We start from the raw sequence: 17,316 nt of genomic DNA, 5'->3' as shown, positions 1-17,316 counted from the left end.
TGTGGCCGAACTGACGACCCATTCCGCCAGCCGAGCTTAGGGACTTATCTATTTTTTACCCATGCTTCCCGTGGTCGTCGGTTCGGCCATGCCATGCCCGAGGTCAAGGTGATTTTCGCTTTGGTTAGTTACTTCGCCATTCCCATTGGTCCAGTCGGACCGGCTATTATATAAGTGGACGCATGGCCGAGCAGCCTTCCTGGCCGAGCGTAATGCCTTAGCTTAGTTTCAAACTTTGTTAGGCTCGGCTAGGTGTCTCAACGGGCCGGTTCGGGCCGATTTCGGTTCGAGCTTTTCGGTTTCGGTGTGACTTTTATAGAAACCGAAACCAAACCATTAAGAAATATTCGATTTCGGTGCAGTTTGGTTTCGTGTCAGTTTCGGTTTATGATAACAGGTTGATATCGGTTTGGATTTGGTTTGGTACCGGTTTTATATAACTTGTAAGGTCCGGTTAGTGATAATTTTTCTTCTCTTTCTCTTTTAAGTACATAAAATATTTCAAATACAATGCATCTTTGTATCCTATATCCTATGGCCTATGGATACAATTGGTTGGGTAATCACTAACAAAGGATATGAGATAAAATGAGAAACTATCACAACACATTTAGGGGGCAATGGGGCATTAGGCATTTACTGATTTACTCATTTATCGGGTTAGGTCGGTTTGAATTGGGTTCGGGCCTAACGGTTCGGGCTATCGGTGCACCGGCTGGCTAGCCCAAACCAAACCAAACCAAACCGTTTGCCTTTCTAGATCGACAAACCGAACCGAACCATTAAGAGTTCGGTCTGGTGTGGTCCGGGCTCGTTCGGGTTGGTTTGGGCCGGTTTCATCGATTCGGGTTGGGTATTGACACCCCTAGGCTCGGCCAAGGGGGGAGTTTGCTCTTGAGAGGTCGGTCAGGTCTATGAGGACCGGTCTTACGACTTGGTTGCTGACCTATGAGGGTCGGTCTTCGAGGTCGGCCAGGTCTATGAGGACTGGTCTTACGACTTGGTTGACGTCCTATGAGGGCCGGTCTTTGAGGTCAGCCAGGTCTATGAGGACCGATCTTATGACCTGGTTGCCGGCTTATGAGAGGCGGTCTTTGAGGCCGGTCAGGTCTATGAGGATCGGTCTTACGACTTGGTTACCAACCTATGAGGGTCGGTCTTCGAGGTCGGCCAGGTCTATGAGGACCGGTCTTACGACTTTGATTTAGGAGCTTGCCAATACGTTAAGTGGTGGAGAAAGACTTTATTTAATTGAATCAAATGTCGGGGCTGAAGCCTAATACAAGCATGCTCAGTTATTGAAAAAATTTCTTCAAATTTTTTGAGTTCCAAGGTCTCGGTACTTTCTTGCCCCCCGAAGTCTGCAAGCGATACGTCCCGGGGCGAATTTGCTTGGAGACTATGTACGGGCCTTTCCAGTTTGGTGCTAACTTTCCTTGCTGCCTTGGCTGGGATGCACTAAGCTTTGTCGTCCTCTGTTGGTATGCCGTGTTCCGGAGTAGGGCATTTTTTTGAACTTCGTCGAGGAAGTCAAGGTTGGCTCTTAGCCCATCTTCATAATTATTCTCATCGAAGTTGAGCACTCAGTACGACGATGCCATAATTTTGACCGGGGCGAGGGCTTCGGTCCCATAAGCGAGGCGAAAAGGGCTCTCCCCAGTTGGTGTTCTTACTGTCGTCCTATATGCCCATAGGACACTTGGGAGCTCTTCCACCCATCTTCCTTTGGCCTCATCTAACCTTCTCTTAATGCTGGCGAGTAATGTTCGGTTGGACACTTCTACTTGTCCATTTGCTTGTGGATGAGCTACTGAGACGGGTCAAAAGTTAATGTAGAAGTGTTCGCAGAACTCTCGGAAGGCCAGGTTATTGAATTGCGTGCCATTATCTGTGATGAGCACTTTCGATAGCCCAAACCGGTAGATGACCTTATCTCGGAAGGATTTCTCCATGTTCTTCTCGGTGATGGTTGCAAGGGGCTCGGCCTCGACCCATTTAGTGAAGTAATCGATCGCCACTACCACGTATTTTTTGTTTCCCGATGCTGAGGTGAAATCTCCAAGAATATCCATTCCCCACATGGCGAAAGGGATTGGGCTCAGCATCGAGGTCAGCTTTGTTACTGGTCGGCTCAGGATTGGTGCAAACAGCTGGCACTTCTCGCACGTCTTCACATACCTCATGGCCTCTTCTTGCATTCTTTGCTAATAAAATCCTTGCTGAAGTATCTTGTATGCGAGAGCTCGGCCACCCATGTGACTCCCGCATATTCCCTCATGCACCTCGGCTAAGGCATACTTGGCTCCCTTCGGTCCAAGGCATCAGAGAAGGGGGGCCGAGATTGCTCTTTTGTAGAGCACTCCGTCGATCATGGTGTACTTGGCAGCTCGGATCTTGACCTTTCTTGCTTCGTCTCAGTTCTCCGGGAGCAGGTCATTCTCCAAGTAGTTGACAATGGGGTCCAACCAGGTCGGCCCGTCCTCTTTAATGTGCTTTATGCTTTCTTTTTGTAAGGATGGCTTCTCCAAAATCTCTATGTACACTGACCGGCTCAGATATTGGAGGTCGGCCTCGGCCAACTTTGACAAAGAGTCAGCCGCGGCATTCTCTTTTCTCGGTATTCGAGTCACCTCAAAGTGCTCGAGTTCGGAAATCAGATCTCGTGCTCGGCTCAGGTAAGCTATCATCCTTTCGTCCTTCGCCTCATAGTCTCCATTGACCTGGTTGACCATGAGTTGGGAGTCTCCTCGCACCTTCAACCGCTTTACGCCCATTGCCTTGCTGACTCGAAGTCCGGCTAGGAGGGCTTCATACTCGGCCTCATTGTTCGAGGTGGAAAACTTGAACCTCAGGGCGTATTGGATCAGAAACCCCTCGGGGCTCATTAGGATCAGGCCGGCCCGATTCCTCCGGAGTTGCTTGAGCCGTCGACATTCATGGTCTAGGTCGTGTCAGTCGTAGCCCCACCATCTTCTACTGTCTTTTTTCACCGACTTCAAGGTCAGCCCCTGTGCATTCGGCGATGAAGTCGGCAAGGGCTTGTCCTTTTATCGTCATCCTCGGACGATAGCTTATATCGTACTCACTCAGCTCAACCGCCCAGGTGATCAGTCGTCTCGAAACATCGGGTTTGTGTAATATCTTCTTGAGTGGCTGGTCGATCAATACCGCGATCGGATGAGCTTGGAAGTACGACCTTAGTTTCCTTGCGGCCGTAACAAGAGCGAATGCTACTTTCTCGAACCCAGAGTATCTTGTCTCGGCGTCGACAAGAACGTGGCTAATGTAGTATATGGGTTTTTGAGTTCGACTTTCTTCCCTAACCAACACCGCGCTGACCGCTACCGGGGTAGCGGCTAAGTAAATTTGAAGCTCCTCTTCTGGATCGGGTCGACTGAGAAGAGGCGGATTCTCCAAGTATTTTTTCAGCCCTTCAAAAGCTTGCTGGCACTCGTCCGTCCAGATAAAGTCCTTCGGGTTTCGAATGTTCTTGAGAGCCTTAAAGAACGACAGACACTTGTCATCGACCTCGACATGAATCGTGCCAATGTCGCTAGTCGCCCGTTTAGCCTCTGTACTTCTCGGATCGTCCTTGGAGGGCTCATCTCTTGGATGACCCTGATTTTTGCAGGATTGGCTTCAATGCCTCTGACAGAGACCATGAAGCCGAGGAACTTTCCCGAGGTCACACCGAATGCACACTTGGCGGGGTTCAACTTCATTTGGTTCTTCCTCAATACGCCAAAGGCTTCTTCCAGGTCGGCCAAGTGGTGTTCAGCCTTCAAGCTCTTCACTAACATGTCGTCCACGTAGACTTCCAAATTTCTTTCGATCTGCTCGCGGAATATATAGTTCACGAGCCGCTGGTATGTCGCTCCGACGTTTTTTAATCCGAACGGCATGACCTTGTAGCAAAAATTTTCTTGGTCAGTTCGGAATGCCGTGTGTGACTCGTCCTCCTCATGCATCATGATTTGGTTGTAGCCAGAATATGTGTCCATAAAACTCAGCATCTCGTGACCTGCCATGGCGTCGATCAAGAGGTCGATTCGAGGTAGCGGGTACTCATCTTTTGGACAAGCCTTGTTGAGGTCGGTGTAGTCAACACACATTCTCTACTTCCCATTCTGCTTGGGGACCATGGCGACGTTAGCCAACCAGGTCAGGAATTTTTCTTCTCGGATGAACCCTGATCGGCGAAGCTTCTCCACCTCTTCTTTGATCGCTGTTTACCGATCAAGGGCATAGTTCCTTCTCTTCTGTCGAATTGGTTTTTGGCTTGGATCTACGTGGAGTTGGTGCTCGGCTATATGCCTTGGTATGCCCGACATGTCGACAGCTGACCAGGCAAAGATATCGGCGTTCATCTTTAAGAAAGCTCCGAGCTGATTCCTTTGATCTTCATTCAGTAATGATCTGAGCTGGACCACCTTTGCTGGGTCATCTTCACTGAGATGAAATGGGGTCAGGTCTTCCACGGGTCGTCCTCTCCTCTCGATGAGCTCATCCCGCTGATCCTCGGGGAGGTGTTCGATGCACATTGCCATTCCTCGGACATTGCCTTTGTTTTGCTTGACAAAAGTAGCATACCACTTCCGCGCCTTCTTCTGGTCACCTCGGACCTCGCTGACACCGTTCTCGGTGGGGAACTTCATCTTTAAGTGCATCGGGGAGATGATGGCTTGGAGAGCGATCAATGAAGGATGGCCGAGTATGGCGTTGAAAGCCAGTACCGACCGTACTACCATGAATTTGACCAACAGGTCCATTGAGCCCTTGATGGTCGCGGCAGCTCTCGAGAACTCGTGAAGTGAGGTGCCTTCCGGCTTGACCGCTTCATCGCCGAAGCCAAATTGTCGGTATGCGTCTAGTGACATAAGGTCCACGGATGCGCCGGTATCGACCAATACACGGTGGACGGGTCTCTTCGCAATTTCTACCTGCACCACTAAAGCATCGTCATGAGGTAAACTTATACCTTCGAGGTCGGCCTCGGTGAAGGAGATCGTTGCCGTTGGCTTGAGCTTCTTGGTGGGCATCTCGGCAACTCCAACGAACAGTGCGTTTGCCTTAGCCTTTCGAGTAGTCTCTTGCCCGGGCCCTCCGAGGATAGTGTATATGGGCGCTCCCTTGTCACTGCTTGGCCCGGACCCGTCCTCTTTCTTCTCAGCTCGGGCTTTATCTTCATCTCGCTCGATTCGCCTCATTGTCGGGCCTCGGCTCGGCTCTTCTCTAATCGCACTCTTCAGGTCACCGACCCCCACGCTCTTCACAGCCTCCTTTGACATATCTCTTCAAGTGGCCCACTTTCATCAGCTCTTCGATTTCTCTTTTCAGCTGATAACAATCCTCGGTGTCATGGCCGGTGTCCTTGTAGAATTGATAATATTTGTTGGGATTCCGAGATGACCCCGCTTGCATAGGTCGGGGCCGACGGATGTACCCACCGTCTTGTATTTGCATCAAAATCTCCTTGCGCGAGGTATTCAACGGGGTGTAATCGGGGCTCCGAGCTAGATCCGATCTCTCAGCTCGGTGATCCATCCTGGGTCGTTTATCTTCCTTGCGATCATCGGTTGTCGGCCTTTTCTTATTGGCTCGGCCTTGTTTCCCTTCCGGGCCTGGAGAACCTCGGTCATTTTTACAAATTCATTACACCTCTGCAAGAGCTCGGCCAGGTTTTTGGTTGGCTTCCTGGCCAAGTCCTTGATGAGGTCCATGTCGGCGAGCCCGTTGCTCATAGCCGTATGGGCCGTGGCCTCATCCAAATCCTTGATGTCTAAGGATTCCTTATTGAAGCAGGAGACGAATGCTCGGATCGCCTCGTCGGGCCTTTACTTCACGCTAAGGAGGTTGACCATTGTCTTCTTGTGTTTCATACTACTCTGGAAGCACGTGACGAAGGCTCGACAGAGTTGAGCGAAGCTTGTTATGGAGTTCGACGGCAACCAGGAGAACCATGAGGTCACCGCGCCCTTGAGGGATGCAGGGAAAGCCCGACAAGAAACAATCTCGGTTCCCCCATACATGGTCATCATCGCATTAAAGTAGTTGATGTGATCCGTTGGGTCGGTCGTCCCATCATAGCGGTCGAAGGGGGGAGGCTTGAATCCGATCGGCAGTGGTGCGGCCATGATCTCAGGAGGATAAGGGTGACGCCCGACCAACGAATAGGCGTCCGGGGTTGCTTGTTTTTTCAATCCCTCCACTTGCTCCGCCAAGTCTCGTAGTCGCCTCTCCAGCTCGGTTTTAGGTGCTCGACCGCTCGATTCATCCACCCAGTACAAATTGTTTTGCTCGCTCGATCTAGGTCGACCATTTGGCCCCTCAGCCCGAGGTCGGTAGGCTCGGTCGTCCCGTTGTGGTCGACCATTCTGATCAGCTCAGTCAGCACCATCCCTCCTTGTTCTTCTTTCCACCTAGAAATTGGACCCGCGGGGGCTCCCTTGTTGTTCTTCTCGGGGAGGTGAGCTTTGACGCCGGGGGTTATGAGGAGATCCTTCTCCTTGTCTCGCAATACGCCTCCCATTTGGCTCGTTCCCCGGTTCTCGGACTCTCCTCGGCTGCCCGTCCTCTCCGAGCCATCCAGAAAATACCGACCTCCTCGCTACCGAGCCTGCTGGTTCGATTTCTTGCCCTATTTTTGGGCTTTGGTGATTCTCTTGCTGATCCCGTTGAGCGCCTCTGCTAAGGCGCGGAGGAGGAGTCTTCTGACGAGACGGGTGTGAGGATGCGGCTCGGCCCTATGCCGGCCACCATTTTGCTGCAAGTTTCTCTCTGCGCGGATCGGGGCTGGAGTGGGCGCGATCAGTGGTTGGCCCATTAGCCCGCCTCGGGCCATCTGGTTCATGAAGGTACGCAGCATCTCGTTGGTGTGGAGCATCTGCAGTTGCAAGTCCATAACTTGTCGATTATTTACCGGGGCTTCGGGGTCCAAACTCTCCGGTAAGGGCGGCGCTGGTAGGCCCAGCCCACTCAAGTTTGGCTCGGCCTGTACCCGATCGATCGCGGCTGTGGCTAGCACACCTCCCCCATTCCCACCCTCTGGTGGGGGAATGGGATTGATCGTGGTGCCCGTGATGGGCTGCGCACCCACTGCCCGAGGGGGTCTTCTGTTCACACCCTGCCGCGAAGCTTCAGGGAGGGGTGATCTCCTTGCCTGCACAACGGGTTGTGGCTCGTCTGCATGGGAAGTCGAGCCATGCTGCCCTGATCTCGTGTGCACCATTATCGTTGCTCTTAAAGTTGGTAAAAACGACGATGACCTGCTGATGTCGTTCCCACAGACGGCGCCAAATCTGTTGCGGGTGAAAACCTCCGATGCTCGGTTCGGCCACGGATGAGCCTGCAAAAACCAAGCGATGAACACAAGAGAGCCGGTGTGGCTCCGGCCAAGGACTCTCCGACACTCAAGTCAGGTCTCCAATGCAACAGCGTAACTGTGTAGTGAAAGCAAGATGGGGAATGATACTCCATACCTGGGTATTTATAAAGTGAAGATGAGATGAGGCGGTTGGGAGAGCCCTAGTATGGTAGGAGTCCTTCTTTCAGAAGGTTTTCTCGTGTGGAGCGAAGTGGAGAGCTATTTTTGGGGCCGGGCTCTTATTAAGGTAAGAGTCCATGTAGAGTGTGACTTCGTATCGCGCTGGGATCGTGACTCGATTCTTATCCCGCGATTCTCGAGATACGCTGACGTGACCCCACGATCCCCGGTGGGGCGCTATGGTAGCTTCCGTGTAGGAGGGCTCGGCCTGGGAGGTCGGCCTTGGCAGTCACCTCGGCCTGGGAGGTCGGCCCGAGAGGTTGGTCTCGGCAGTCAGCTCGGCCAGCAGTTTACAGTTGACCTGTGTGAACTCGGCTCGGAGCTCGGCCTCAGCCACCGGCTAACTTGTGCGAGTCTGGCTCTGTTAGGTGACTTATCGAAGATCGGGTCGGCCCGGTCTCCAGCTCGACTCAATTCGGTTCTCGGACTGAGGTCAGGTCGGCCACATGGCAGCCTCTGATTGGTGGGGTGTTTTATGCCTCATCACCATGACATTGAAATTAGATCTTAATAGCTCGCACAATTCATCCCTCATCTAGGGTGTAACCTTGGTCAACAGTCGTGCTTTGAATTTCCCTCTTCTTCCAACCTTGTCTTTCGTCCTTTTACAAATCCAGTTACATCTGATGGGCTTACACCTCATAGTGGATCAATTAAAATTCATACTTGGTCTCAATGTAAAGAGATCATTCAAAAGCGTTAATTTTTTTTTATCATTTCCTATGTTTACATTCTCTACTACCTCAATGGAAAGCTGTCTAATCTAAAGAACCAGACACATTTGTGGAACTCTTCTACATAGTCATCTTCCTACACAAAGAAGGTATAACATGTAAGAGGTTTTATCATCCTCCCACTACTTTGAGGAATAATTATCCCCCTCCAATCCGCAGGCACCTCCAATTCCTCTAATAGGGGGGAGTGGACACCACCTTGGGTAGTGTTTTCAGGTAAGGGGTAGAATGGTCATTTCCACCCCCATGTGAAGAATTGGAGAAATTGAAATGGGCAGCGAATTGAAGGGGATAACGATTACTACTTTGAGGCATTCAAGGATGTTCAACAAAATTTGGAGTCACAAACATTGAACCAAACGATACACATAGAACTCTTCTATATCCTTAGAATCTCATCATGATATGATACAATATTTTTTACTTCGTAATCTAAATTTCATCTCATTTGTCAACCACCTTCGCATGTAAGTTATGCAGTCTCTATACCTTAAGAAATCACGGAATAGGCCGGCTTTCGCCTCCATTCCAACATTCAAAATGCTCCTTAGGTACAAATTTAGTTGGATCCTTATTTAGAATAATCACTGTTATGTCAAAAGCACAATGCCAATAAAAACAACCCTTGAACCTTGTCGCACAATATCTGATTTAGTCTTTCTACCACATCATACAATATGATGACTCTGAACATCTTGATAAGAGAAGCAATCTTATACTGTTTTTAGATATCCCAAAGAATATCCCACAAATACTCATTTAATCTAATCAAGAGTAAATACCCATACACTCATCAACGTAGAGTATTTACTGGATCATCTTCACCGGTACGAAATGACTACAAAAAACATTAAAGTTATGATTAGCCATCTAATTTTCAATTAAATTAGAGCCTCCAACAACCATCCACATGACTCAAAAAGTTGCGCACACATGAGAATGTATTCCTGGTAAAAAAAATTACAGGAACGAAACACAGAAGAATGTTTCAAGCTTTTTCATGTAAGGGTATGTCTCGTTGTACAGAAATGCAAGAGTTTGCAATAGACAATACAGGAAAAGATGAGCGTCCTCGATCCGTTAGTCATCAAGATGATTGACACACACAGAGAGGTGAATTGGGGGGGGGGGAATTGAAGGAGCTAGCACAGACAGTGCTTCCCATAATGCAACGGCATCAAATGATTTAAAGAGGCAGTGTTCCTGGATGCAACTGCATTTAGAGATTCAGCCAGTCTAGGACGCCATATGACATCTCGCACATACTTAAGCGTCTGCGAATGCAACAATGGCTGTCCCATGCATGAAATATCAATCTGTCATTAACATATTAAAAGAGTCAGCTGCAACAAATAGGAGTAGGAGTATTCTGAGATTCAACAAATTACTCTGTTCATATGATGATATGTAATGCCTCTGCTCTAGATGCCAGAACATAGTTGTTTAAGCAAACAATTAGAACAGCCAAAAAAATAGATATACAGAAATCCTCTTGTAAATCAAAAGCTAAGAATTTAGTATTTTTGGGCTTATTCAAAAAAATCAATTTCTAGAGACATACCATTCTACAATCCTGCCCCCATGAACCAATTCAGTTAAGGAACCTGGGTCTATGCCTTGATACAAATCACAAGAAATGTTAAGGTTATGATAAACTTTGATTTCTGAAAGTCTGGCGCACGAGAGGATGCCTTCATCCTTCTTAGGCCTAAAATCAAACAGGTTTCGCTAGAGTAACAGACCAATTTAGAAAGTAAATGACAATATCAGCACTTCAGGTTAGGATCAATATGGGACTCTCTGTCCTTAAAACAAAGCAGATTACGATCCATATTAACAAAAGTTTCAATTTTTCAATAATAAAATGAGCTCTCCATTTATCAATATGAGAATTTCTCCACTTCTGTTTATGATAAAAACTCTCCCAATGTAGCACTCAGGCACTTTGTACATCTCAGGTTACTTTTCAATTGCTCCTGAACTTTGATAGGTAACTACTATCAGTCTATTTTGTATCTTTACCTTATATAGTCTCCACTTAATAGTTCACTGAAGTTATGGAGTTAAGAAAATTATCTGTTGACCAGACAATCTTGATATACTTTTATTACTTCACCTCTGGCACTATTATCTATACACTGATGAGATGTGTATGAGGAAACAAAGAGACACTAGAAACGAAAGGAAAAGCTGATAAAGAATATGAATTGTAGCCAAATCCACTAAAATTTAAACACAATCATGTGTCAGCTAAGTGAAAATTGGTCTAGGAAAAGATGGATCCTTCTCAAGATCATATCCTGGAAAGAAGGAAAGTTCAATTAAGCAATCTTACAAACAATTGGCGTTGTAACTCGAGAAAATGGAAGAACGTGATCAAATTAACCCTTTGATAAAATCTCACTTTTTGTTATCCTCTCTCTCCATGAAACGACGGGCAATTAACACCCCGCCCCCCAAAAAAAAAAAAAAAAAAAAAAAAAACCCCCTACAGAAAACAAGGCAAAAACTTGTTGCCACCATGTACAGTGACAAAAGTATTGTGACCATGCCAGTCATTCAGCCATGTGGGAGTGATGTTGCATATCCAACTACTGAATATCACGGGAGTGGTCTGAATTAGCCATGTGTCAAATTTTAGCCTCAAATTCAATTATTAACCCTTCCATATTTTTAATGGTATTCCCTCCCATGTATGTCCATACACCCCTTCAATAAACCCCCCCCCAACACCCTCATTGTGCTCCTATAACTCTTCATGGTTTGTATTGTCATGTGGCGAACTCTGATTGGGTTGAAACTTTACATACCAGCAGGGGGTCCTTGGGCTCTACCTATTCACAAAATTCCAGCCCCATAAGAGCTGCAATGTGACAAAAGTAATACACGCTTACAAAAAATCAAATGTCAAAAACTTGGTGGCAACAAGTTGTTTGAAGAAAGAACAAAAGAAATATTTCAACTAAGAACAGATACTCTAACAGAAGCAACATAGATGGAGAGAGTAAACAATATTGGAAACTTGGAACAATGGTATTGGTCACCAGATTTCGTCTATGCTAATAAGAGGTTAATGTAGATACAGTAAGACACAACATTAGTTCCTGCAAGTGCACTTAGGCTACTCATTTCTTGTTCATAGGCTTAGTTGTCATGGGTGCCCAGAAGAAGCAGAAAGATAAGGTAGACTGGCTATTCTAGTAATTGAATTGATTCATAATTGAGGAAAACATAAAGCAAATATTTAACCCAAGGAGAAAAGATTGAGCTCAAGGCATGCAGTCAAATCTAGTCAGATGAACATGTTCTTATGAGATTATTTATATTTCTTGATTGAAACTCCAAACAAATATCATGAAAATAGAGAATATAACTCCAGTAAGCAAACCTACTTTAGTAAGCACAATAAATAAAACAACCAAATTTAACTCTCTTGAATCCTTTGTCCTACAATAATTGGACACATTTCCTTTTGCATCTGTCCCTAATTCTATGGACCACCCCACACCCCCCCCCCCCCTTACCTCAAAAATGGATTTATAATAAGTTCACTAGATTACTTCTTGTCATTTCTTAATACATTTCAAAATTTGGAAGATAAAGTGGGTGAGGAATCTATACTCGGACAATAAATTAGAGAATATCAAGTTTTCTCACCATGAAACTGCATTATACTTATTAATATATGTTGTAAGTAATTTATAGGCATACACAAGGAATTGTCTCAAAATAATCAGTAGAAAGAACAGATAAAACAAATCATTTTTATCAGGAAAAAAAATAATATTTATTTCACAATAACCCTAAATAATTTATTATTCAATTACCGACCTTGACAATCTGTCAGATAAAATGTCTTGATTGTTGCATTACTTTTTCCTTTTTTTTTTTTTTTTTGTAAACATTTACTTACCTTGTTTTTGAATATTAATTGGGCAAAATTTTTCCTTCACAAGTGGAGAGTAAAAATCCCCAACCCACTCCAGATGTGACCATACACTGAGACTCTTATCCCATCAACAAACTCCGACCCTGTTAAAGAACTCCCACCCTGGTCATCTAATGGTGCCGATGATCATGGTAAGGATTCTTCCTTCACAAAACTCACTCCTAATCACTTAAAATCAATTTCCATCATCACTGTCTTTGCAGAATATGCAATTGAATCTATATATTGTGCACTCTATGAGAACAATTAATATATGAGATTCTTCTCCTGGGTCCCTATTTCACTTGAGACTATCCTCTCAAGGCATTTAGAGGTAAGTGAAGCCTTCAAAATGCTCATCCGCATCATTCTCCTGAGCATAAACTTTGTCTAAAATTAACATCATCATTGTAGATCTGGGCCATACGTAGCTTTAACCTGTTGTATCTACAATCATGTCCTAAGGAAGAGAGAGAGAGAGAGAGAGCTGGAACACCCTATAAAAAATCTATCTTTACTGGACCCATTAACCCAATACCAACAAAATACAGGCTATATATAACAGAAGGGAACCAACCAAGTGAGGATGATCATCTCTCTCTCTCTCTCTCTCTTACTTGAGTACTTCTTGGAAAGCTACAAGTCTGCTTTCTCTTCTTTAATCATTACAACAAAACTCTATACTCCTATTGGACTTACTCCTTCAAAAACCTATTGGATAATGGATTCCCATGATATCCTTCTTGTAAACCCTACCACCTCTGCATGTCCACCACGTACACAAAGCACCCAAAGAAAATCAAACCAACCCATGGAAACCAATCTGATGATCATCCCAAAAGGAGTGAACCACAGAAACAAATATGATCGATCCTCATCTTTAAGGTCTCATGAGAATGAATAAATAATGGCAGGATTGATAATTACCTCAGAAACATTCGTGAGCTCAAGCTTTGTAACCAGGTACTTCTTCACTATCAATACTGTCACGTTCTCTTCTCTTCCAGAATTTACCGAAACCCAAAAGACAAACCAAAAAAAGAAAAGAAAAAAAGGGTTAGCTTTCCACTCAGATTTCACAAGACATCATCATTAACAAGTAGAAAGAACGAAAGAAAGGGCACATTAGGTTAACATTATTTACGTAAGGCTAGCTCTCTCTCACGTGCACCACTTACTTCACTCTAATATACGCCATTGGTATTTGAGGCAATATCTCCCCTTTCCTGCTATCATGAGCCACCAATCAGTTTTTTTTTTTTTTTTTTTTTGAATTTTTTTTTTTGAATTTTTTGTTTATATGGAGAAACCATTATAGCTAGAGAAGAAGCTGAGCCATTACCGGTTAGGCGCAGACCGAAGGGTAAACCACAGTCCAGTCGCCTTAGGGATCTGCACCTGCACACGACTCGGACCAGATGGTCCAGATCCCACGTGCCATGGCCCTTGGTATGATGATGGTACATGGTGATGATAATTACTAGGAGCTGTTCTGGAACTCTCTCCGACACCGTCATTATGAAACCCTAACCCTAACCCTAACCCTAATCCTAATCCTAATCCTAATCCTCCCTGCTGCTTCTGCAACTGCAAAAGCGAAAGAAAAGATGAAGACGTGGATCCTACAGCAGCAGCAGCAACGACATGATGACGACGATGGAGATCGCTCGATCTAGGTACTTGTTCCGAGCTGGAAACGAGTCCAAGCCCGAGTTCAAGCATCTGACTCGCTTCCCATCCGTTCTTCTCTTCTTGTTCTTCTTCTCTTTCTTGGATATCTTCGTTGTCTTTGTCTTCCTCTAAGGGAACGTAGTTGTTCGACAATGAGGAAGCCATGAGTGCTGCTGTAAGGTAAAAGATGAACTGTGATTAGGGTTTTTGGTTCGGTTTGGCCCTTTATAGAACGGCAAAGACGCAAAGGAGAAAGACTTTCCTGTTCATACCTAAAGAAACCCTAACCTTTATTTTTTAATTTTATTTTTTTGGAAGACAAAAGTATATAGTATTATACTTTTTCATTCATTTATGATCTTTATTCTCCGATCTCCACACCCCTCACACACACACACCCTTGCTTCACAATGTTTCTCTTTTCAGTCTTCTCGGGATTAAAACCCAGCACGGAATTATAGACGAAAGCGAGGGGCACTTGAGATTTCGCTTCTTTCCGAGGCTATCTTTGTTCTTGTTCTTCTTGTCTTCGCACACCTACACAGTATCCATTAGGGTTCCTCATAATACCCAGAGAGAGAGAGAGAGAGAGAGAGAGAGAGAGCGAGAGAGAGAGGTTACCTCCATGTACTGAAGAGCACTGTGGGCACTATGATGCTTTTTAGGGGAGTGGTTTGGCTGTTGCTTCTGCATCGGTGGGTTCTCAAACATTCCTTCGTTTTGTCTGGAAATTGGTTTCTACGGAGAGACAGAGAGAGAGAGACAGAACGCCCAAAGGGGAACTCAGAGAACGAACATGACATGTCCTTCCCTAGTTCCCTTGGAGGAGGAATTTGAGAGTTAAGAAGCGAAGATGTTATTGATATCTTACATTATCGATGAAATCAATTAATTAGTCAGCGATGCAAGGGAAGGGAAAGGATAAGATTACTTGCACCAAGGAAAAATAAAAGTGAGGAACGAAGAAGAAAAAGTGCCTTGTGTGGGGTTAGTTAGACCCATACATACAATGGAGGGCCACGTGGCAAGCACGCAGATAAGACAAGTAGGTCCTGAGAGTACAAGGCCATGGTTGGAGGGAGACTAGGGCTATCTAGGGGTGTCAGTTAGTGGGTCGTAGGGTGGGGGTGGGGACATTTCCCATCCTCGACTCTATCATCATCACACCTCTCCAACGCGTGCATGGTGTGGGACCCACCTGAGAACTCAACTTTTTTTTACCTCCGGCTCCAGGTTACGATCGCTGTCATTTCCCTGGTTTTGGTCGAATCGGATTGAACTTGGTCTCTGAGTCTGGCCTGGGGATACGTCACACGTGATGTCGTGAATCGTGATCTACCCCCATTCACAACTCACAAAGATGAGAGACCCGGATCCTTCGAATACGAAGGAGTTGACGCTACGAGGTATGTTCCTGTATCTCTATTCTCTACTGTATAAAATATATGCCACGTGTAGGGTCTATATTATTTCATTCTACCGTTGAATTAGATAAGACATCCTTTTGATGCAATGTGTAACTAGATACTGCTAGTGGAGAAAAGTTTCCTTCACTGCTGATGGATAAAAAATAACTCTCCATAAGCCACGTCGCCTAATATGGATAGAAGATATGGATTCGGTGCGAAACTCCGGAACTCCTCGTTTCACTAAACAGTCTAGTAAATGGTGTCAACTATCAATCGACATTTTACCAAAAATAAAATAAACTGTCAATCCGCAGAAATTAAAAACCAAAATCGTTTTGTATCGAATTACACAAATTTTATAGGGAAAAAAAAAAAAAAAACTCTGTCCCAAGTATATCCTACACCGACACTCCCATGAGTAAATGTGTAAATAGATTGAATTCGGTCAGATAATGGCATAATCATATCCGTAGTCAATTATATTTAGATGGATTCGGATAATGTTCTTTTAGTTTTCGAATGGATTTGGATAATTTTCGGATAGTAAGTTTTTGAATACGGATTCTCCTAAATGGATATGAACGAACACATCTAATACAAATTTTCAACTATCCATTGACATCTTTACTTTTTTGTTAATGAGGGTTAAGGCTGAAACTTGAGATTTCAGCAACTACCATTTCTTCTATTCTTCTTAGTCTTTGGTTTTCTTTCACTTTTATTTTTGATTTTATCTTGTATTTATTTTAATCAATATTTGATTTTCATGTATGACAGTGCATAAAACAATATATATAAACCAATAGAAAATCTAAAAAAAGAATCACATTATCTTAACTTATAAAATTATAAAAATAAGACAACAAAATCTAATAAGGTAACTTAATCAGATACACAGACACAAAGATATATTTCAGATATTTTATTGCCGTCGAATTATTAAACGAATCGGATAATACACTATCGAATAGTGAAATGATCATATTCGTATCCTATTAATTTTGGACGAATTCGGATTCTCCTAAACAGATACGAACATGAATTGAATACGGATTTTTGAATATCCGTTGACATCCTTACCCATGAGTCTATCTTTCTCCTCTTCAAATGAAAAGACATCTCTACTCCCGAACAACAAATTACTTCCCAAATTTTATTTTCAATATCGATATCATATCGAGTTGATATGGTTTTGATACGGTTTTTATTCGGTAAGAAATATAGTTTCTTATTCCATCTATCATTAGTTATGTGTATGTGGTCTTAACACATACCCTTTTGCTTAATCAAGTTATTATACTTGTTAAAGGATTCAGACAATCTAAGATTTGGTTTATCTAAAGCATTGACATGTATTGGTTTGCATTTTAAAAAACCCAATCATTGTTGGAATATCGTTGTAATGTTTTTGGGTTGCCAGTACTTCTTTGGTACCAATACTTGATCCCTGCCTCCCTGGTTCCTAAAATACAACACCTTAAGATTTTGACCATTGAGGCAACCATAGGTATTGGAATATCTTTGTGATGTTTGAAAAGTGTTTGTGAATGTTTAGTTGTTGTTTAGATAGCCCTTTTGTAGGCTTTAGTTTAGATAGCTTTAGTTTATGCTTTTGTAGTTTAGATACCTTTAGTTTATTTATGGGTTATTTATTTATTTTATATAAAGAAGCTTTAGTTTATGTTGGTTTAGACTTTTAGTATTAATTAGACATTTAGACTATGAAATTTTTTTATACGTCTGAATTGGAATGATTGGAAGATTGGGGCTTGTAATCGACCATATTATGTATGAATGAGTTCCCTGTCTAACTGCATAATGTACGTCGGCACCTTTCTGTGTTTATATCTCTCCTCATACAATAGTAAGAGTGTCAATTGGTCTGGTTTTGGGATATCGGTCTAGTTTCTTAACGGTTCTGGTCCTAAGAGGTCAGGAGCAGAACCAAACCAATAATTAGTTCCAAACTTGAGATCCTGGACCATTAACTAATGGTTGGATCGGTTCCAATTTAATCAGTTTTAAGTAGTT

General features: G+C 44.2%; 2 protein-coding genes across 2 annotated transcripts in view; one reads left to right on the top strand and one right to left on the bottom strand.

Annotated features, from left to right (window-relative positions):
- Window positions 1–9,405: 9,405 nt before the first annotated feature.
- On the bottom strand, window positions 9,406–13,434 carry LOC122656866 (protein LAX PANICLE 2-like). Its single transcript, XM_043851553.1, has 3 exons — window positions 13,384–13,434; window positions 13,133–13,205; window positions 9,406–9,593 (listed from the first exon to the last, which is right to left on the bottom strand). The coding sequence occupies exons 1-3, from the start codon at window positions 13,401–13,403 to the stop codon at window positions 9,420–9,422; spliced, it is 267 nt and encodes an 88-aa protein (XP_043707488.1). The 5' UTR covers window positions 13,404–13,434; the 3' UTR covers window positions 9,406–9,419.
- LOC122656864 (alpha-(1,4)-fucosyltransferase-like) overlaps window positions 12,804–17,316 on the top strand; it is a 25,842-nt gene continuing 21,329 nt past the window's right edge. Inside the window, exon 1 of the mRNA XM_043851546.1 lies at window positions 12,804–12,820. The gene's annotated coding sequence lies outside the window, so the exon portion shown is untranslated. The remainder of the gene's footprint in view (window positions 12,821–17,316) is intronic.

Source organism: Telopea speciosissima, chromosome 3 (assembly GCF_018873765.1).
Source record: "Telopea speciosissima isolate NSW1024214 ecotype Mountain lineage chromosome 3, Tspe_v1, whole genome shotgun sequence".
Classification (NCBI taxonomy): domain Eukaryota; kingdom Viridiplantae; phylum Streptophyta; class Magnoliopsida; order Proteales; family Proteaceae; genus Telopea; species Telopea speciosissima.
The sequence above is the reverse complement of the archived record's forward strand: the minus strand, read 5'-3'. Positions and strand labels throughout refer to the sequence as shown.